The following is a 23,135-nucleotide window of genomic DNA, read 5'->3' as shown; positions in this document are numbered from 1 at the left end:
GGAATGGCCGGCTGCGGAGAGGAACTGAAGTTGCTGGGCATGTGGGCGAGCCCGTTCGTGGTGCGGGTGCAGATCGCGCTTCGCCTCAAGGGCTTCAGCTACGAGTACGTGGAGGAGGACCTGCAGAACAAGAGCGAGCTGCTCCTCAGGTCCAACCCTGTCCACGCCGGCAAGGTGCCGGTGCTCATCCACAACGGCAAGCCCGTCTGCGAGTCGTCGGTCATCCTGCGGTACATCGACGAGGCCTTCTCCGGCGCCGAGCCGTCCCTCCTCCCCGCCGACGACCCCTACGGCCGAGCCATGGTTCTCTTCTGGGCCGCTTTCATCGACGACACGGTAGGTGCATACATGTTGCTTGAGTACTACCTCACCCTCACATGGCGGCGTGCGTTCATGTATACCTTTTTCAGTGCAGCTGTTGAAGGCGCGGAGCCAGGCGTTGAGAGGCGAGACGGGCGAGGAGAAGGAGCAGGGGAGGAAGAAGGCGGCCGCGGCCATGGAAACCTTGGAGGGGGTGTTGAGGGAGTCCAAGGCGAGGTTCTTCAGCGGCAGGGATGGACCCGGCTACCTGGATATCATGCTCGGCAGCCTCCTCGGCTCGATGCGCGCGACGGAGGAGATATGTGGGCTCCAGACCTTCGACCCGACCACCACGCCGCTCCTGGCCGCATGGGCGGAGCTCTTCTGCGCGCTGGACGCGGTGGAGCCGGTCATGCCGCGCGTGGAGAGGCTCGTCGAGTATGCCGAGGCGACGCAGCCTCGGACCGCCGTGTCCAGCACCACCAACTAAGAGCAGATGAGCTCTGCGCGCAGTCGCGTGTTTGTTCTGCAATGAGCGCGGCTTGTCAAACTATTGTGTTCACCAAATACTTTAAATTAAGAAAAAAAGGATACATAGAGCTGATGCATTTTTTGACACATTTTCACTTCCATCCGCCCCACATACGTGTGTCTGTCAGTATATATTTTCCAGATGGAAAGGAAAATCTTCACGACCCCAGGTGATATGAGCATGCCACGTCGCGCATGAGCAGGGAGATTTGACAAGTCTTGGTTTCTCGACAAAATTTGGCCTTTTCCTGGATACATTAGATCTAATGAGAGGACGGCATGCTGCCCCTGATTAGCATCGTGGCTTGATGCGTACGTGTGACGGCTGTCGCGATACAATCCTGCGGTATTTGCCACCTATGGGAAATGGTGCTTCGTATAACTGTTGCCTTGCGGTGGACGCCCGATGTGCCGCTACGGCCGAATAGGGCTTGTACAAAATCATCGTACAAATCCATGCGGCTGGTACAAAATCACGTTTTTTTATGGGGAAAGAGTGTTAGACAAAACAAAAATAAACGAAACACGAGAGACACAAATTTTTACGTGGAAACCCTTGCTGGAGAAAACTACGGAGGCACAAAGGCGCAATCACTCTGATGGAGATGTATTACAAGCACGAGACAACAGATGTAGTACAAAGTTGGGTCATCTATTTTGGAATGGAGGTACATGGCAAATTTACTAGAACACACGTGGCAATTTTTACTCCACTTTGCCATGATAAAATTTTACTTTTTCATTGCCATCTTGCCATGGCAACTTTTTACCTTTCATTGCCATGGCAAATTTTACTTTATTTTTTACCATGCCAAATTTCACCTTATTTTGGCATGGCAAAATTTTACCTTTATTGCCATGGTGGCAAATTTTTTATTTGAACGCACATGGTACACTTTTTTTTTGTGTTTGTACATGTTGGCAATTGTTAATCCACATATTTTGCCACCATGCACACAATGCGAATTTGTCATGATTTTTTCTTTTGGTCCATTTGCAAAAACCAAAAAATATGACCCTGGCAAATTTTGCTTTTTTTTTTCTTTTCAATTATGCTTTTCTACCATATTCTGTTTTACATGAAGCAATGGCAACTTTTCAGGTCAAACTTAATTTCCTTATTTTTTGTCCTGTGTGTTTTTAAGTTCTGGCATTTTTCTTAGTTTCATAATTATTATGGTCTACTCGTATCGACATGTCTAAAAGCATAATTTTTAAATTTTTGCATCCTGATTTTTTATAATGAAGGTAGTTTAGAACACACACTATGGCAATTTTCTTTCTTTTTTTTTGCTATTCAAAATCATGTTCATAGTTCCCTTTTTCAATTCTTGATAGTAGTCAGTAAGAAACTTTGATTTTTTTTTCTGTCATAAACAATGGCGTTGGTGAGATGGGAGGCCCGTTCAGGAAAGGCACACAGGCTGGGGCTGGGGGGGGGGGGGGGGGGGGGTTCCGTTTTGGGGGGTTCGGGTTGTGGCTGTTTTATATCGAACGGAATCGTTCGGCCAGAGAGAGCGCTCGTACCGAACCTTTCGTTCGGTCAGGGAGGTCCCCAGACCGAACGGTCGGTACATATCGGGGTCCATCTTCAGTTAAAGGTGCTTGTTTCTTGACAGTTTCTTTTACAGGACATTTATTACGACAGTACAATATACTAGTGTTTTCACAAATACAAGAGCACATATAGTGATTGTGCATACAACAGCCTGAGAGCAAACAGCTAGTGTGTTCCTTATTACAACACCCTGACCCTTATTACTTCCTAGCTAACCGGAGAGCAAACAGCTGGCGTGTTCCACTTATTGAACAGGGTCTATGGTGGATCCATCACACCTGGATGCCGAAAGTGTCCTTGTGGTGATCTCGTAGTTCCTACAGGGTGGAGGAGCGGTACGTGGACCCTGCATCAAGGATCACCATCGCCCCAACATACATGGCCATGACGCCAGCAACGAGCGTGGCGCCAAACCCAGACACGACGATGACACGCAGGCATGGCCACGCCATCTGCCGCATGAGCGGTAGCACAGTGTTGAGCACCACAGGATGCTGCGCAATGTCCATGACGGACCTGCCTACGACAACCACCTGCCCGGTGTTGTAGAGCAGGGTGGTTATGTCCATGCGCGAGTCCAGCGGCGCGACGGGCTGTACAACACAGAGATGACAGTATTCAGAGTCCAGTCAGACTGCAGGTTGTTTAGCCAAGCACAAGTATGACATTTGAAAAGAACAATAAATGCTCAAGAATATCATCGTAGCTACAGAGCAAGCATATACTCCATAAAAGTATCACCTTTTGTTCCTCTGCAACCACTTTGTAGCTGCTTTTACATAAATCCGCAAATTCTTTCTCTGTGATTCCATATCCATGCTACAAGTTTGTGCATGAAGGACGTCATTTGGTAGCAATAGCAGCTGAAAGAGAAAACCAATTGCACTAACTAGAAACAAGATCAAATTATCAAGTAATACCTCCACTACTTTAGTTCTGACGACATGCCTTCTGCTGGAACAAAAAAGGCCACCGATTATGGTTAGGAATCTGAACTTACCTAAATTACAACTGTATGCCTATCTAAATCAGGGTTTTAAGTAGGGGACTATGCCACTTAGCGACGACTCGCCCAGGAGCTATGAAAAGCTATAGCGAACTAATCCCCATTTAGCGTTTTTGCTTAAATCATGAAAAAGATAGAAAAATAAACAGTCAATCAGGCATCATGTATGATATATCACATATACTTGACATAGAGATATTCGGGCATTAAAAAACAAGGTACTAATCAAGCATCCTAATTTAATAACCAAGCTTTGCATCAATGCATCACGTGTATAGAGAACAAGAAGTAATAGTAAGGCAGAAATCTGGACTGCTGCGATGTGATTTTGGAAGCGCAGAAATTTTTGGCCCAACAGTAGCTTACCGGCGCTAAATGACTTCAAATTTAGCGGTATAGCGGAAAATAGCGAGCTATTACCGTCATCTGTAATTTAGCAGTAAAAGTGCATGGCTTTGCGGGAGGGCCCTTCAAAAGCTATAGCGATGCTACAGGGGAGCTATAGCGGGCTATTTAAAACTTTGATCTAAATGTATTCGAGCAGGATTTCTATACCAAGATAAGCTAATTTAGAAGGGTACAGATGACTTCAGAAGAGTACAGATGACAAAAGAGTGCAATGGTGTACATAACACCCTTTCTTGATGACTCATTGCCCTATGACGCTACCTCTACATGTCTCCAAGAATTTGACAGTCCCCATATTATGCACACTTTCAAAATCTAAGCATTTGGGGTTCCTTAGCTGGAACATACAGCCATTTTTCAATGAAGGGCGATATATTAGTGTCAAGATGATATCAAGTACACCCGGCCTCTGCAATGACACAATATCAGGCGCTAGTCAAGACTTTATGGATGCACATACACCATATCAAGTTAGAAGATAGTCCACGAGAGAGGAAAAATATACTAGCAATACATCACATTAAAAGTCTGTAAGAACGTCAACTAAGGGGTAAAGATACATTTTGAATGGTACCTGAGACCGATATCAACATATGATGCTATTTCACAAGTTCTTTCGAATTTAAGCATCTCAGTGCATTCCTGAGAAAACAAATCAAAACAAAACAAAACTGAGTTTTGCAACTCTATCGTAGAATGATTAATCCGTAAACAGTGAACATATACCAGTGAGAACACCATCAACAAAGCCAAATGGTGCCATGCCATGAAATCAGACTAACTATCACTAATAAAAGCCGAATTGAAAGCTCGATGGTAATACTGATGGAAGAGGCTGCAAATTCAGGTACCAGATTAATTTCCCTTTCATGAGCAATAGCGCCAAGAGTAGCATTATGCAGCTGCGCGTGAAGTCCACTCTGCTCTTGCATCTACAATAATTACAGAATTTTGCACAAGAAACCCAAGTTGCCTGAGAACTGTTACAAGGACAAAGACAAAAGACCAATATGTACCATTTTGCTTTTCATGGTACTTCCTTGGGTATTAACTCCAGTATATAGGTCACCTGAAAGTTCTCGAGAAAATTTAATTTCCATGACAACCTGAAGAGGGGTTACAATTTATTATCAGGCCACACTCATATTTTCCCCACCCCGTAAGACAAACTTGTAAGTAGAAATATAGTGTTAGGAGCTCACCTCCTCCATGGAAGAATTTCCGACTCTTTCACCACTAACAGTGACAGTCACCTCTAACTGCTTTGCTCGTGCAAAAACACCCTAAAGCCAAGCCAAAATTAGTAACATGATCATCATCATTAGACCAAAGAGAATAAATGACAGGAAGTAAATTTATACCACTAGTGTGTTGGCACTTGCAAGACCAAGAACGTCATGGCAAGGAGTAGATATGATTGCATTTTCGATCCCAGGAGTGTTTTCTTTTATGTCAGCAATTAATTCCTGGAATTCATGAAGAGGGGTGTGCTGGCCAACTGGGATGCTGAGGCTTGTTGCTCCGGCTTTTATCACTTCTCCTAGAATATGATAGAGGAACACCCTGTCTGACCTGGATGACAAAGAGAGACTTATTATTCGCAGCCTCATGCTTCGTTTGTAATAGTTATTATTGTAAAAAGAAAGGAGATAAACCAGCATGAGTGTAAACCTGTATATATAACTCATGCTCACAACAATCAGCCAAGAAATCAAATACGCATCGTGCAAACTTAAGTTGAACAGGACAACAAGGCCACTGACTTCTGACTGGATTTTCGGCAAGGGTGTCAACTTAATCTGAATACAATACATGATCGGAAGCAGTAGGCAAGGGAGATGAGAGGAGAACAACGGCATGGGCATCCGAAGAAGAAGAAGCAGTACCGCGAGCAGAGAAGGGGATCGGCGGCGGCTGCTCCTCGCGTGTTGCCGCTGCTGGCTTGCCCGTAAAGTGGAGTTGACCCAGGGAGAGATGCTGGCTTGGCTCTCCATCGCCACCAGCGCCGCCGCTCGACCAAGATCGGAGCGGAGGGGATCGATCTCGATTTTATTTTTATTTTTTTGATGTGGGGAGGATCGATCTCGATTTTTTTTGACAGGTTAATCGATCTCGATTGATTTTTTTTTAGTCTAAACACACTCGCTTTATTGATCAATGATGGACGCGAACCGATCGATTGATGGACGCGATCTGTGGTCGTCGGGCTCGGCCCAGACTCACGGACGGGTAGTACAGTACCATTGTTTGGGCCGGGCCACCCAAACGGCGTGTCACGGTGTGCAAGCAAAATATCTCTCTAATCTAAAAAATAAGTTCGTCTAAAAAAATCTAAAAAACAATTGCGGTGCAATCTCGATCCAAAAAAAGAAAAAACATGTGCTACTGCAATCAGATTATTTGGCCAACAAATCTGTCGAACAAAAATTTGTACCTGGCGAAAAAAAAAACAAATCTGTGGAACAAAAATTTGTACCTGGCGGGATCCTCGGGGGTAAACTCGATGTGGAGGAATCCAACAGTGCGCGCGTAAGCCACCATGTCCCTGGCGTCGGCCACCACCTGCTCGGCCGTCTTGTGCTGCATCTGCATGGCACCAACGTCGACGTCGACGAGACGGATGCGCCGCTTCTGCGCGTGGCGCAGGGCCTCCCAGGCGGCGCCGATGTCCCCCTTGTTGCACCCCGACACGGCGCAGATGACCGGCACGTGGCCGTCCTCTCCGATGGGCGTGTTCCCCACCTCCATGGCGATGGCCCGCACGGCGTCCAGGTCATCCGGCAGGGAGTCCAAGCAGCGCGCAACGATGGCGTCGGCGCGGAGGTCGGCGAGCAGGCGCGCGGCGACGAGCTTCCTCCTGGTGCTTTCCGGAACGGGCTCCGGCTGCCGAGCACTCGCAAAGCACAGGACAGTGGAGCCTGGGACGGGGCGGTGAGCCATGGGGCTCGCGGCGACGGGAACGGGGCGGTAACGCCGGTAAGCCATGGTGCTCGCGGCGCCGGCGCCGATGCGGAAGGTGGAGCGGGGGACGCGTCTGGTTAGTGGGATGATGGAGCAGACAGAGTTTGGGTTGGACAGGTAGTTCATGGAGTTCATGGTCGGCGGCTATGGTTGGGTTCAGGGGAATATGAGTGCTGGGCGTCCGCCTCCGAGTACTATATAAACTTCTCGTCACCCACTTGCCACTTGTTTAAGAGCATGGCCATGGAGGCGAACGTTTCAAACCTGGGGAGATGCACCCGTTTTTTTTCCCTAAGAAAAAGTAATTGCAAAAATTATTGAAAAAAATGAAGACTTTTGACAATGAGCTTCCTCAAGCGCTACACTCGTGCAAAATTTTTTTTACGAAGAAGACTTTCATGATATTGTTGGCGAAAATACAAAATCAGCACTATATTAGAGTTACTATTCACTCTATATTGTCCTCGGATATTTGCGCTCAGATTTCTGATGTCAGTTTTTTTTGTCAAAATTATTATATGAGTACGCAAACAAGTCAAGTTTGTTGAAAAGGTTTCGGTCTTTTTTCTTTTTTCTTTTTACTTTTTCATGAATTGTTAGTTTACTTTCCCATACCAGGTTCTAAGAGAACTGAACCATTTTGGTACGCAAACAATCGCTCACTGTTCATGTTTATTCAAAGTTTCAGTTTTAATTTGGTCCAGGCATGGAGGCGGAGAAGACGTTGATCCATGGGCATGGCTCCCCTAGGGCTTTCTTGAGAGGACCAGGAGGGGACGGCGGGGCTTGTCTGTCTCGGCATAGGCAGCTCAGGGGCGCGTACTGCACTGCCCTATGACAAAGCAGAGAAAATATCAACTATTGGTGTTAATTTTGTACAGTAAACCAACTTTACGGGTTTGTTGAATAGAGCATCACATGTTTATGTAATCTGTTGCGGCAAGGTATAATCCAGTGTTTAGGTGCGGTGATATAATTTCTAACAGATGGGTCCTGCTTGTAAGTGTACGTGTGGCAAAGATCAACGTGGAAATTTTAGTTAGCTCATTAGTTTTTTAAAATTTGAGATTTTTAGAAAAAATGCCAAAAAATTATAATTAGATCATACATGTAATCAATACTGACCTTGAAAAATTCCAACTCAATCGGACCAAATGTTTTGAAGATATTGACAGATTTAGGTGGTCGACCTATGTGTCCGTTTTTTTTTCACATGTGCAATCACTAGCGGGGCCCACTTATCGGAAAGCATGCTAGCGTACCAAAATGTTGGACCAATATGTGGTGTTCTGTGCAAAATCGGCACCAATAGCTCGTGGTTTGCGCAATTTCCACTGACAGAGCATGAGGGTGCGGCATGCTGATGCTGGCGTGGCCGTTGTTCGCAATACAAAGAAACAAACTTTCTAGTTTAAAATGTGTTCATGACATACTTCTCTCTAAATTTGGTCGACTTCACAGCATATACTTCATCCAGTCCTTTTTTACTTCGTATATAAAATTTTTCTGAAGTCAAAGTTTGTAAACGTCGATCAACCTTATAGAAAATATATCAACATTTACAATACAAATTTAATACCATTAGGTGTGTGATGAATTGAATTTTCATATTATATAATTACAATACTATAGATCTTGACATTTTTTCATATAAATATGGTTAAATTTTATTAAGTGTGACTTCAAACAAATCTTATATGTAGAGTGAGAAGGGCCAGAGTTGTACTTTTGAGAAAAAAATTATCCAAACTCTAGTTTAGGAGTAGGGAGCACTTTGACACACGTACACCAGTATAATATACTAGTACTTCAGACATACCACAACACAAATATACTGATCACAATACAACAGTATAATATACTAGTACTTCAGACATACCACAACACAATATACTGATCACAATACAACAACACAATATACAAACTTGACACATATCTGACCCTAGCTTACTTCTCAATTCGAGAGAGCGGACGACTAATATGTTTCACTTATTGAATGGGGTCAATGGTCGGTCCATTACACCTAGACGTTGAAAGCGTCCTTGGGATGATCTCGTTGTACTAGTACCTATGGGGTGGAGGAGTGGGACGGACGAGGATCCCCTGGCGTAGCCCATCCTGCCGTTGAGACACTGACACATGGGTCCCACTAGGCGCGGGGCCCACCTGTCAGCGACTGAAAGGCAAGGAAAGGCATGGTTAGCTACGTCAGATGATCTGTGTCCGGAGTGGGACATCGACCCCGCCTTAAGGATCACCATCGTCCCAACATACATCGCCACGGCGCCAACATCGAGTGTGACTTCAAACCCAGACACGATGATGAGGCGCAGGCATGGCCACGCCATCTGCTGCATGAGCGGCAACACAATGTTGAGCACCATGGGAAGTTGTAGGATGTCCATGAGGCCAACTCCAACGCACGACCCCAAATGGCCCGCCCGCGTCCACTTGGGGGTAAACGGACAGAACTGGCCGCCCAACGCGCGGGAGCAAACATACCGTTGTCCATTTTCAGTCCGCTTTCGACCCATTCCTGGCCCAACTTTGGGCCGTGTTTGAGGCCGAACGAACAACGCGTGGACGGGCGGGACACACGCCCCTGTCCTCCCCTGGCCCGCCTGTCGGGGACACGATTGATACGTCTCCAACGTATTTATAATTTTTTATTGTTCCATGCAGTTATATTATCATTCTTGGATGTTTTACATTCATTTTATAGCAATTACTCCCTCCATTTCTAAATATTTGTCTTTCTAGAGATTTCAACAAGTGACTACATACGGAGCAAAATGAGTGAATCTACACTCTAAAATATGTCTATATACATCTGTATGTGGTAGTCCATTTGAAATCTCTAAAAAGAAAAATATTTAGGAACAGAGAGAGTATATATATCATTTTTTGGGACTAACCTATTAACATAGTGCCCAGTGTCAGTTGTTGTTTTTTGATTGTTTTTTACTTCGCAGAATATCAGTATCAAACGAAGTCCAAATGTCATGAAACTTTTTGGAGATATTTTCTGCCCAGAAGACAACTTGGGAGCCAAGGAAGTGCACGAGGGGAGGCCCGTGGGGCCCATCACCCACCTGGGCACGCCCTGATGGGTGGTGGGGCCCACGTAGGTCCTTTCAGCCGCCTCTCAGCTCTATAAATACTCAAATATTCCAGAAACCCTAGAAGAGTCGACGAAACACAATTCAAGCCGCCGTAAGTTCCAACACCACGAGATCCAATCTAGAGCCCTATTCCGGCACCCTGCCGGAGGGGAACACAATCACGGAGGGGTTCATCATCCTCATTGGTGCTCCTCTGAGGATGCGTGAGTAGTTTACCACAGACCTACAGGTCCATAGGCAGTAACTAGATGGCTTCTTCTCTCTTTTTGATTCTCAATACAATATTCTTCTCGATGTTCTTGGAGATCTATTTGATGTAATGACTTTTTGCGGTGTGTTTGTTGGGATCCGATGAATTGTGAGTTTATAATCAGATTTATATTCATGAATATTATTTGAGTCTTCTTTGATCTCTTATATGAATGATTATTATAGTCTCATATTTCTTCTCCGAAACTTTGGTTTGATTTGGCTAACTAGATTGATTTTTCTTGCAATGGGAAGAGGTGCTTTGTGATGGGTTCGATCTTGCAGTGTTCTCACCCAGTGATAGAAAGGGTAGCGAGGCACGCATGTATCGTTGCTATTAAGGACAAAAAGATGGGGTCTATTCCTATGTAAATAGATCTTGTCTACATCATGTCATCATTCTTATTGCATTACTCCGTTTGTCCATAAATTTAATACACTACATGCATGCTAGATAATGGTCTGTGTGAAGTAATAGTAGTAGATGCAGGCGGAAGTCGGTCTATTAATCTTGAACGTGATATATATATATATATATATATATATATATATATATATATATATATATATATATATATATATATATATATATATATATATATATATATATATATATATATATATATATATATATATATATATAGACACACACACTCTAGCTCCCTACATTGTACGTGACCTAAGGGCATATTCAATGCAAGTCGCTTGCTTAGGCGCTTATAGCAAAAAAAATTATCAAATTATAAAATATTTAAGCGTTCGTCTTACGCAACGCTGGCCGCTAATTAAGGCGTTAATAAACAAAGAAACCGGCAGCAATTCACTGCGTCGTTTACCTTCCCGTGAGAAAAAAAAGGGTCAAGCGCCTGGCACCTAATATTGCGCTGATGTCATGGGTGATATGATGGTTAAACCGCTAATCGGCCAGGATTCCTATCCTAGCGCCTGAGATGCTCTAAAGGCATGTACAATGGTTTTATTTTAGAAATGTCACGTAGGATAAATGATGAGGTGGAGAAAAAAGGAATTATAAGAAAAAACTTGCCTTCTCTGAGAAGACAAAAAATAATCTTTTAGCACAATATGTCTCACCATATTTTTAGGAATAGCTAGTTATTTAAGATAAGGCTAAAAGATGGCGTATTGTAGACATGCTTTAGTATCATCTCTAAATTACATGCAAGACTTAAGATAAAACTATTTTATTAATCATTGTACATGCCTAAGCCCTGGGGCTCGCGGCGATGACGACGAGCCGGAGAGGCGTGCCACAGTAGTCGGTTGGAGTAGACGGCGTGGATTCCAGAATCTAGAGACTTTTTCCTCCCCTTGTCAAAGACTTTTTCCTCGGCGAGTGATCAAGGTGCGCGGCCAGGAGCACCATTTACCCAAGCGAAAGCGAACCGCAGCTTGATCCCCAAGAAACACTGGTGCCTTCGAATGCACGGTCCTGGTGTCTCTGTAGCCTGTAGGACATGTTTTTTATCCAGGAGTTTTTTTATGAACTTTTTTAATCTCGGAGTTGGGGAATGGAATTTCTTGGGTAACATATGTTCGGTAGTAGCAAGAAAATAAAGTGCATGCTGCAATGGTGTCATCCAATTTACGTTCCAATTGACCAAAAAACGATAAGCAGAGTGATCTGGGTTAACAGAACGAGGTGCTCACTACGATCTGGGTTAACATAACGATAAGTAGAGTGATCTGGGCATCGAATTTCCAAACCGTCGCGCCAGCAAAGTTCCTTGACTTCTTGTTTGGGTTTGGGGTCGTCCAGGGCTATATCTAGCTTCTTCTTTTTTCTGTATTATTAATAGTTGAAAAAGCGTGTGCGACGACGCTACGACGACAAGCAAAATCCTATATAAATAAGTAGTTAATCTTTTTTCTAGAAAAATAAGTAGTTGATCTCTACTAAAATATTTATTTCAACACACGACTATGTCACCTCATTATGCAATAAACCAAAGAACCACCTCGACATGCAATATGCATGCAATTTTTGTTAATTATACCAGTAAATATGTCCATGCGTTGCAACGGGAGAAAAACAACCAACTTATGCACATTATGCTAGGATGAGATAAAGACTTTTGAAATGTCATTTTATAAACTATGTCTGAATCATGTCATGATGAGATAAGGGACTTTTAAAAAATCATTTCAAAAACTAAAAATGTGATGGTCTCATCACGACTTGATTTCCTAAGGCGCCACACCAAAAAATATTTTGGTTGAGCAAATTGCATTAAGGACCCTGGCTAAGCTAGATTGATGAATGATGTGTCTTACCTTGACCTAGCATGGGAGTATTTTCCATGACTAGTAAAACTATAATACCAGAATAAACATAGTAGGGCATTTTGGAGTCCGAGCTCCATGGAGCCCTTTATTTTGAATAATTCAAAATTCATAAATTTCAGTTAAAAAAATTTGAAAACAGTACACATGTATGCAAGGATGTAAAGTGTATGTGTGAAAAATTTCAGGATGAAATACCTTGAATTACGAGCTGTACAAAAAAACCAAATTCATGGACTTTATATATGAACAGTACATATGCTAAAAGGCCCTAGATTTGTCTTGTTTTAGCTCAGATTTTAATGTATTTCGACCTGAAAATTTGCACACATGTACATTAGGTATCTAGGTATATGTGTATTTATTTTCAGAATATTTTGAAACCGAAAAGATTAAATTTTCAAGTTTTCAAATAAAGGCCTTCATGGAGCTCGGTCTCCATTTGGCATTTTCGGAATAAACATAGCTATGTAAGGAGGCAAATTATACATTTAGTCATTTTCATATATCTTACAAAAACTAACACATAGGAAGTTGTATTAATACTTTTGGGGCTCATCACTTTATGGAACACAAAAACCTTTTTTTACCCAACGCACAATGGACTAAACAAAATCATAAAACACATTTACAGAATTCCTAAAAAAACTCTATGTAAGCGACGGTTCGTTTTGTTTGTTATTTACGGGTCTATTTCAATGGATATGTTTGAATATTTTCTAAAATTTCATGGACATTGTTTTCAAATTCCCTAATATGTTTTGAATACACGGTGGTTTTTTAAAAATTATGAACATTCTTTATTTCACGATTTTTTGATATCATGATTTTTTTTATAATATGCAAACATTTTTTTAAGTCACGAACATTTTGTGATTTCCTGACCATTTTTAGAATTCACGAACATTTTTTGATTTCTCAAATATAAAAAGCAGACAACTTTTCGAAATTCGGAATTTTTGAAAGTCCGAAATTAATTTAAAGAAGGAATACAAAAACAGAAATGAGAAAAGAAAAGGCAAAAAATGAAAAGAAAAGAAAATCAAGGGTGTCACGCCTTGCCCATATGTGTGTGTGTGGGGGGGGGGGGGGGGGGGGGAGGAGCGCTTGAGAGAAAAGAAGAGAAAAATGAGGAACCTGGGATCGAACCCAGGTCTCTATAAACTAGGAGCATGTCCTTTGTTCCTCCGAGGTATTTGAAAATATTTTTAACTGTTGTTTAGTGGGCCACTCCTGGATCACTCTGGTATCTGCTACTAACACTTAGCGCATAAGAAACATTTGGTCTTGATCATACAAAATTCGAGGGCATTATTATTTGATCGCTAATTGAAGAAGAAATAAAAAGAAACACTCGCATCAGGACCCAAGGCGAGCTTGATAGGTGATACGTCTCCATCGTATCTACTTTTCCAAACACTTTTGCCCTTGTTTTGGACTCTAAGTTGCATGATTTGAATAGAACTAACCCGGACTGACGCTGTTTTCAGCAGAATTGCCATGGTGTTATTTTGTGCAGAAATAAAAGTTCTCGGAATGACCTGAAACTTCACGGAGAATATTTTTGGAATTAATAAAAAATACTGGCGAAAGAATCAAGACCAGGGGGGCCACACCCTGTCCACGAGGGTGGGGGGCGCGCCTACCCGCCCTGGGCGTGCCCCCCTGCCTCGTGGGCCCCCTGGAGCTCCACCGACCTCAACTCCAACTCTATATATTCACGTTCGGGGAGAAAAAAATTAGAGAGAAGGATTCATCGCGTTTTACGATACGGAGCCGCCGCCAAGCCCTAATCTCTCTCGGGAGGGCTGATCTGGAGTCTGTTCGAGGCTCCGGAGAGGGGAATCCGTCGCCGTCGTCATCATCAACCTTCCTCCATCACCAATTTCATGATGCTCACCGCCGTGTGTGAGTAATTCCATCGTAGGCTTGCTGGATGGTGATGGGTTGGATGAGATTTTATCATGTAATCGAGTTAGTTTTGTTAGGATTTGATCCCTACTATCCATTATGTTCTGAGATTGATGTTGCTATGACTTTGCTATGCTTAATGCTTGTCACTAGGGCCCGAGTGCCATGATTTCAGATCTGAACCTATTATGTTTTCATGAATATATGTGAGTTCTTGATCCTATCTTGCAAGTCTATAGTCACCTATTATGTGTTATGATCCGTTAACCCCGAAGTGACAATAATCGGGATACTTGCCGGTGATGACCGTAGTTTGAGGAGTTCATGTATTCACTAAGTGTTAATGCTTTGGTCCGGTACTCTATTAAAAGGAGGCCTTAATATCCCTTAGTTTCAAATAGGACCCCGCTGCCACGGGAGGGTTGGACAAAAGATGTCATGCAAGTTCTTTTCCATAAGCACGTATGACTATATTCGGAATACATGCCTACATTACATTGATGAACTGGAGCTAGATCTGTGTCACCCTATGTTATAACTTTTGCATGAGGAATCACACCCGACATAATTCTCCATCACTAATCCAGTGCCTACGAGCTTTTCACATATTGCTCTTTGCTTAGTTACTTTTCCGTTGCCACTTTTACAATTACTACAAAACTGCTACTGTTACTTTTACCACCGTTACCGATACTTCCATACTACTTTGCTACTAAATATTTTGCTACAGATATTAAGTTATCCAGGTGTGATTGAATTGACAACTCAACTGCTAATAATTGAGAATATTCTTTGGCTCCCCTTGTGTCGAATCAATAAATTTGGGTTGAATACTCTACCCTCGAAAACTGTTGCGATCCCCTATACTTATGGGTTATCAAGACTATTTTCTGGCGCCGTTGCCGGGGAGCATAGCTCTATTCTTTGAGTCATTTGGGATTTATATCTGCTGATCACTATGAGGAACTTGAAAGACGAGAAAACCAAAATTTATCCCTCAACTACGAGGGGAGGTAAGGAACTGCCATCTAGCTCCGCACTTGATTCACCTTCTGTTTTGAGTAAGCTTGCGACACCTAAACCTGCTTCTGCTATTAATTCTAATATGTCGCTTGTTATTGATGATGCCACTTCTGCTATGCATGATACTTATGATGAAACTACTTCTATGCTTGATACTACTGTGCCACTAGGTGAATTTCTTGATGAACAACTTGCTAGGGCTAGAGAGAATGAAATTATTGAAACTGATAATATTGATGAAAGTGATGATGAAGATTCTCCCCCTAGATATGAATTGCCTGTTGTGCCTGAGGTTTATGTTATGGATGAAGAAACTGCTAGAGATTTTCTTGCTTGCAATGATAGATATGATCTTAAGAAATTATTAGCTAAGCTGAAAGAAAAATCTTTGAATGCTAGAATGAAATATGACCCTGCTTTTGCTACTTCACCTATCTGTGTTACTGATAAGGATTATGATTTCTCTGTTGATACTGAGATAATTACTTTGGTTGAATCTGATCCTTTTTATGGTTATGAATCTGAAATTGTTGTGGCACATCTTACTAAATTAAATGTTATAGCCACCCTATTCACTAATGATGAGAAAACTCGTTACTACTATATCCTTAAGCTATTTCCGTTCTCATTGAAGGGTGATGCTAAAACATGGTTTAATTCTCTTGATCCTGGTTGTGTGCGTAGTCCCCAGGATATGATTTATTACTTCTCTGCTAAATATTTCCCCGCTCATAAGAAACAAGCTGCTTTATGGGAAATATATAATTTTCTGCAAATTGAAGAAGAGAGTCTCCCACAAGCTTGGGGGAGCCTTCTCCAATTACTTAATGCTTTTCCTGATCATCCTCTCAAGAAAAATGAAATACTTGATATCTTTTATAATGGACTAACCGATGCTTCCAGAGACCACCTGGATAGTTGTGATGGTTGTGTTTTCAGGGAAAGAATAGTTGATCAAGCTGAATTGCTATTGAATAATATGTTGACTAATGAAAATAATTGGACACTTCCTGAACCAACTCCTAAGCCAACTCCGAAGAAAAGGGGTATTCTATTTCTCAGTCCTGAAGATATGCAAGAGGCAAAGAAATCTATGAAAGAAAAAGGTATTAAAGCTGAAGATGTTAAGAATTTACCACCTATTGAAGAAATACATGGTCTTGATAACCTGACACAGGTAGTAAAGGTAAATTCTCTCTATAGATTTGATGAAGGTGATATTCCTCGTTATAAGTCTGCTAGCCAATGCTTAGATGAGTTTGATAATTTTATTGTTAAACAAGAAAACTTCAATGCTTATGTTGGTAGACAATTGAAACGTAATGCTTATATGATTGAACACTTGAGTGGTTATATGTCTAGAGTTAAGGGTGAACTTAAACTCATTAGTAAACATGCTTCTATGGTTACCACTCAAGTAGAACAAGTGCTTAAAGCTCAAAATGATTTGCTCAATGAATTAAACAATAAGAAAAATGATAATGCTATTAGAGTTATGACTAGAGGGGGTAAAATGACTCAGGAACCTTTGTATCCCGAGGGCCACCCTAAGAGAATTGAGCAAGATTCTCAGAGAACTAATGTTGATGCACCTAGTCCTTCTAAAAACAATAAAAAGTTGCATGCTTCTAGTGAACCTGTTGTTGACACACCTGAGAATCCCAATGATATTTCTATCTTTGATGCGGAAACACAATCTGGTAATGAACATGAACCTAGTGATAATGTTAATGATGATGTTCATGTTGATGCTCAACCTAGCAATAACAATGATGTAGAAATTGAACCTGCTGTTGATCTTGATAACCCACAATCAAAGAATCAACGTTATGATAAGAGAGACTTCATTGCTAGGAAGCATGGTAAAGAAAGAGAACCATGGGTTCAGAAACCCATGCCTTTTCCTCCTAAACCATCCAAGAAAAAGGATGATGAGGATTTTGAGCGCTTTGCTGAAATGATTAGACCTATATTTTTGTGTATGCGTTTGACTGATATGCTTAAGATGAATCCTTATGCTAAGTACATGAAAGAAATTGTTACAAATAAAAGAAAGATACCGGAAGCTGAAATTTCCACCATGCTTTCTAATTATACTTTTAAGGGTGGAATACCAAAGAAACTTGGAGATCCAGGGGTACCAACTATACCATGCTCCACTAAAAGAAACTATGTTAAAACTGCTTTATGTGATCTTGGAGCCGGTGTTAGTGTTATGCCTCTCTCTTTATATCGTAGACTTGATTTGAATAAGTTGACACCTACTGAAATATCTTTGCAAATGGCCGATAAATCAACTGCTATACCTGTCGGTATTTGTGAGGATGTGCCTGTTGTGGTTGCAAACGTTACTATTTTAATGGACTTTGTTGTTCTTTATATTCCCGAGGATGATAGTATGTCAATTATCCTTGCTAGACCCTTTTTGAATACTGCAGGGGCTGTTATTGATTGCGACAAAGGCAATGTCACTTTTCATGTTAATGGCAATGAGCATATGGTACACTTTCCGAGTAAACAACCTCAAGTCCACAGTATCAATTCTATTGGAAAAATTCCAACGATTACTATTGGAGGTTTTGAATTTCCTCTTCCTACTGTCAAGAAAAAATATGATATTCTTATTATTGGGGATGTGCATATCCCCGTTGAGGTAACCTAGTGCTATTCGAAAATTCTCCGGTTTCATGCGATTCGGAATGAGTTTGTTAACAAGACTTGATCAACCTTGTTAGTAGATTCCTTTTGATGAGCATGAGATGGATGAAGTTAGAAAGCATAACTTTCTGTACCCTCCTTTTACTTTCTGTTATTTAGATTAAATAAAGCAAAAATAGTATTTTCTGTCTGTTTCTGAATTATCCTTGCAATAAAAAATACTCCAAAAATAAAAGTTCTCCAAATGCCCTGAAAATGAAATATGATTTTTTCTAGAATATTTGAGAATATCTGGCACTGAGAACACATCAGGGGGAGCCAGCACCTGGCTAGGAGGGTCCAGGGCGCGCCCCTGCCTCATGGGCCCCACGTGCCCCCTCCACTTATTCCAGCACCCACACACTCCTTCCTCTAGAAAAAAATCACCCACCAGCTCAAAGCACGAGTTCTAGCTCATCTTGCTGCCATTTTCGATCTCCTTGCTCAAAGATCCACTCACAAAACTGCTTTGGGGGATTGTTCTTCGGTATGTGACTCCTTCAATGGTCCAATTAGTTTTTGTTCTAGTGCTTTATTCATTGCAAAATTTTGATGCTTAGGTGACCCTGTTCTTGAGCTTGCATGTCAAATTTATATGGTCCCAAGTAGTTCTAATGCATGATATAGTCTCTAGGCACTTCTGGGAGTAGTTGCTATCAATTTTGTTGAGTTTTGTTCACTTTTATTTTGAGTTACTAAAAATTTCAGAAAATTTCAGAAAATGATGAAGAGATTTTTGAGGGGCTCTTCGAGCCGAAGCTCGAAGGATAAGCAAAGTGAAGAGGATAAGAAGCCCAAATATAATCTCCCTCGCACCACGGAGGTTCGGCCGTGTGAATGGCCTTGTGATGAGTTCTTGAGAGCAGCCGGGATTCATGATGATTTTTATTATTCAGCTAAGAATGCAGGCCTCACCGACTTCCTCCACGACCAGCTCGATCAGTATCTCCTACTCACTAATATTTTTGTGCAAAATTTTCATTTCCATGCTAGGAGATCACCACCTTCAGTGGATTTTTATTTATATGATGAGTATAAGGAGATGTCACTTTATGACTTTTGTGGGGTTTGCAAGTTGCCCTTTGAGGGCAGCATAGAGGAACCACATCGTAACAATGTGGAAGGGTTTATTGATATGATCGCTGTAGGGGAGACGAGGAAGGTTTCCGATGCAAGAATTACTAGCATACACTTTCCTGTTCTACGTTACTTTGCAATATTTGCTAGTAGATGCTTAATTGGTCGCGGGAACTGTGGAAATCTTAGTGCCCCTGATATTCTTATTCTGCGCCATGCTTATTCCACTTTTAGTTTAGGCGCTATTGTTGCTAAGCAGTTAAATCTGAACCGTATGGAGGGTCCAATCTTTGGAGGTATCTTTGCTTCGCGTCTTGCTAAATATTTTGAGATACCTATTAGACACTATGAGAAAGAGGAAAAGTTGCTACCTCTTATTTTTCTAGACTATAAGAGTATGGTAGCACATGATTTTATTGTTAAGAATAAGAAAAAGATGCTAAACTATAGACTGATATTTGATAAAAATTACTTTGAGACTATTACCTTGCCTGCTCCTTCTTTGTTCAACTTATCTTCAGGCATGTACCTTGTTCTGCCAGAGGCCATTCATGCCTACTGGAGCCTAACATCAGCTCCAGAGCCCGAGCCGGAGCCACCACTTGATCCTCACAATCAGTCTGTTTATCAGTGGAATCCGGAGGAGATCGCTAACCAGTGGCACCCTGAGGATCCTCCTCAGTACATGATGTGTCTCCAACGTATCTATAATTTTTGATTGTTCCATGCTATTATATATTCTGTTTTGGATGTTTAATGGGCTTTATTATACACTTTTATATTATTTTTGGGACTAACCTATTAACCGGAGGCCCAGCCCAAATTGCTGTTTTTTTTGCCTATTTCAGTGTTTCCAAGGAAAAGAATATCAAACGGAGTCCAAACGGAATGAAACCTTCGGGAACGTGATTTTCGGAACAAATGTGATCCAGAGGACTTGGAGTGGACGTCAAGGAACCAACGAGGAAGCCACGAGGCAGGGGTGCGCGCCTACCCCCCTGGGCGCGCCCTCCACCCTCATGGATCCACCGACCTACTTCTTCCTCCTATATATACCTACGTACCCCCAAACCATTAGCAGAGGAGCCAAAACCCTATTTCCACCGCCGCAACCTTTTGTACCCGTGAGATCCCATCTTGGGGCCTTTTCCGGCGCTCCGCCGGAGGGGGCATTGATCACGGAGGGCTTCTACATCAACACCATAGCCTCTCCGATGATGTGTGAGTAGTTTACCTCAGACCTTCGGTTCCATAGTTATTAGCTAGATGGCTTCTTCTCTCTCTTTGGATCTCAATACAAAGTTCTCCTCGATTCTCTTGGAGATCTATTTGATGTAATCTTCTTTTGCGGTGTGTTTGTCGAGATCCGATGAATTGTGGGTTTATGATTAAGATTATCTATGAACAATATTTGAATCTTCTTTGAATACTTTTATGTATGATTGGTTATCTTTGCAAGTCTCTTTGAATTATCAGTTTGGTTTGGCCTACTAGATTGATCTTTCTTGCAATGGGAGAAGTGCTTAGCTTTGGGTTCAATCTTGCGGTGCTCGATCCCAGTGACAGTAGGGGAAACGACACGTATTGTATTGTTGCCATCGAGGATAAAAAGATGGGGTTTATATCATATTGCATGAGTTTATCCCTCTACATCATGTCATCTTGCTTAGAGCGTTACTCTGTTCTTATGAACTTAATACTCTAGATGCATGCTGGATAGCGCTCGATGTGTGGAGTAATAGTAGTAGATGCAGGCAGGAGTCGGTCTACTTGTCACGGACGTGATGCCTATATACATGATCATACCTAGATATTCTCATAACTATGCTCAATTCTATCAATTGCTCGACAGTAATTTGTTTACCCACCGTAATACTTATGCTATCTTGAGAGAAGGCACTAGTGAAACCTATGGCCCCCCGGGTCTATTTTCCATCATATTAATTTCCCGTCAACAAGCTATTTCTGGCGCCGTTTATTGTGCAATCTTTACTTTTAATCTTTATCCTAAAAATACCAAGAATATTATCTTATCATCTCTATCAGATCTCACTTTGCAAGTGGCCGTGAAGGGATTGACAACCCCTTTATCGCGTTGGTTGCAAGGTTCTTATTTGTTTGTGTAGGTACAAGGGACTTGAGCGTGGCCTCCTGCTGGTTACCTTGGTTCTCAAAAACTGAGGAAATACTTACGCTACTTTGCTGCATCATCCTTTCCTCTTCAAGGGAAAACCAATGCAGTGCTCAAGAGGCAGCAAGAAGGATTTCTGGCGCCGTTGCCGGGGAGTCTACGCACAAGTCAAGACATACCAAGTACCCATCACAAACTCTTATCCCTCGCATTACATTATTTGCCATTTGCCTCTCGTTTTCCTCTCCCCCACTTCACCTTTGCCATTTTATTCGCCTTCTTTTTCGTTTTCCTTTTTCTCGCCAGATCTATTGTTTGTTTGTGTTACCATGTGCCTTCTATTTGCTTGCATCTTTTCTTGCTAAAAATCTATTGATATGGATCCTCTTAAAGTGTTGTACTTGGATCATCTTCGATCCTTATGCGCTCGTGCTGAAACCCCAACTAGCTTAGTTGATGGGAAATCTTTAGATGAGCATGCTCATTTTGTGCGTCATCGTTTGTCTGAAAAGGGGAGACTCTTATGGGATCAAATAAACAGATTGATGTGTTATGCTTGGAATCTTTGTGAAATTTATGATTTTACTTGTTGCTCTGAAAACATTAAGAAACACCTTCCCTACCAATGTGAGTTTAGTGATAATGGAATCGTATCTTCGTATGCTAAGGGTGTTTATAATTACTATGATGCTCAACAAATTGAAGAATTTGTTGCTTTTAAGGGTGCTTATGAAATTGCTTCTTTGATTGAAACGTATGATGCTACTCTTTACAAATCTGAAAATTTTGCCATACTTAAATATTGTTATGATAATTATGCTTCCAATGCCTATGTTAAACCATATATTGAGGACTCCTCCGCTGTCCAAGAAGAGGCTGATATTTTGCAGGAGTCTATGGAGGAAGAAAATAATGATATGCATGAATCTATAGATAATTATGATTCCGATGATTTGATTGAAATATCCCTTGATGAACATGATGCTTGCTATTCTTGTGGCCATGATGCCAATATTTATAAAGATGAATTTGCTATAGTCCCATATGTTAATCATGAGATCGTTGCTATCGCACCCATACTTGATAGTTCCTTCGATGAAAAGCATGATCGCAATGATGTTATAATAAATTCTCTTGATGTCAATTGTGCTAATAATATGCAAAACCCTAAGCTTGGGGATGCTAGTGTTGCTATGTCCACTACTTGTTGCAATGATCATGATTGGGGTGATTCTTCTTATGATCTTGAAAATTTATTTAAGCCCCATGATGAATATGAGATTGATAATAATGTTTGCAATAATATTGAAAGTGGGTTTGGAAGAGTGTCAACTTTAGATCCCACATATTTGGATAACGTTCAATCTTATGAAGTTTTTGATAAAAGTGGGTTTGGAGAGGTCATGACTTTAGTTAATGTTAATCCCACTATTTTGGAAGAGTGTCAACTTTGCATACATGTGGATCGTGTTAAGAATATTTTTTGTGATAGCTATATTGTTGAATTTGCTTATGATCCTACATGTAATTATTATGAGATAGGAAAATATGGTTGTAGGAATTTTCATGTTACAACATTACCTCTCGTTATGTTGAGATTGCTATTGTTTCTTTCCACTTCCTTGCATATGCTAGTTTTTGCTTGCTATGATAATTTGTTTTCCTATAAGATGCCTATGCATAGGAAGTATGTTAGACTTAGATGTGTTTGTGACGTGTTTTAAGATGCTCTCTTTGTGCTTTAATTCTTGTCTTTGATGTGAGCATCATTAAAATTATCAATGCCTAGCTAGGGGCGTTAAACGATAGCGCTTGTTGGGAGGCAACCCAATTTTATTTTATTTTCTTGCTTTTTGGTTC

The 23,135-nt window shown here is 41.5% G+C and overlaps 3 protein-coding genes across 5 annotated transcripts; 1 reads left to right on the top strand and 2 right to left on the bottom strand.

Moving 5' to 3' along the window:
- Nucleotides 1-3: 3 nt before the first annotated feature.
- Nucleotides 4-920, top strand: LOC109751521 (probable glutathione S-transferase GSTU6). The gene is made up of 2 exons (XM_020310410.4): nt 4-336; nt 416-920. Exons 1-2 carry the CDS (start codon nt 4-6, stop codon nt 788-790), a joined length of 708 nt encoding a protein of 235 aa, XP_020165999.1. The 3' UTR covers nt 791-920.
- Nucleotides 921-2,450: 1,530 nt separating this feature from the next.
- Nucleotides 2,451-5,920, bottom strand: LOC109751481 (2-isopropylmalate synthase A). Of its 3 annotated transcripts, none has more exons than XM_040388715.3 (10): nt 5,690-5,920; nt 5,475-5,602; nt 5,165-5,375; nt 5,006-5,086; nt 4,820-4,909; nt 4,655-4,735; nt 4,378-4,445; nt 3,310-3,343; nt 3,131-3,208; nt 2,451-2,982 (listed from the first exon to the last, which is right to left on the bottom strand). In XM_040388715.3, exons 1-10 carry the CDS (start codon nt 5,795-5,797, stop codon nt 2,707-2,709), a joined length of 1,155 nt encoding a protein of 384 aa, XP_040244649.1. In that variant the 5' UTR covers nt 5,798-5,920; the 3' UTR covers nt 2,451-2,706. The 3 variants fall into 3 exon arrangements, with proteins under 3 accessions (XP_040244649.1, XP_040244650.1, XP_040244651.1); XM_040388716.3 differs by having other exon boundaries at nt 3,310-3,340; XM_040388717.3 differs by having other exon boundaries at nt 5,475-5,572; nt 5,690-5,919.
- Nucleotides 5,921-6,194: 274 nt separating this feature from the next.
- Nucleotides 6,195-6,899, bottom strand: LOC141022500 (2-isopropylmalate synthase A-like). Its single transcript, XM_073498758.1, has 2 exons — nt 6,280-6,899; nt 6,195-6,237 (listed from the first exon to the last, which is right to left on the bottom strand). Exons 1-2 carry the CDS (start codon nt 6,897-6,899, stop codon nt 6,195-6,197), a joined length of 663 nt encoding a protein of 220 aa, XP_073354859.1.
- Nucleotides 6,900-23,135: the final 16,236 nt, after the last annotated feature.

The sequence above is a fragment of the Aegilops tauschii genome, chromosome 5, assembly GCF_002575655.3.
Source record: "Aegilops tauschii subsp. strangulata cultivar AL8/78 chromosome 5, Aet v6.0, whole genome shotgun sequence".
In the NCBI taxonomy this organism is placed as follows: Eukaryota; Viridiplantae; Streptophyta; class Magnoliopsida; order Poales; family Poaceae; genus Aegilops; species Aegilops tauschii.
The sequence above is the reverse complement of the archived record's forward strand: the minus strand, read 5'-3'. Positions and strand labels throughout refer to the sequence as shown.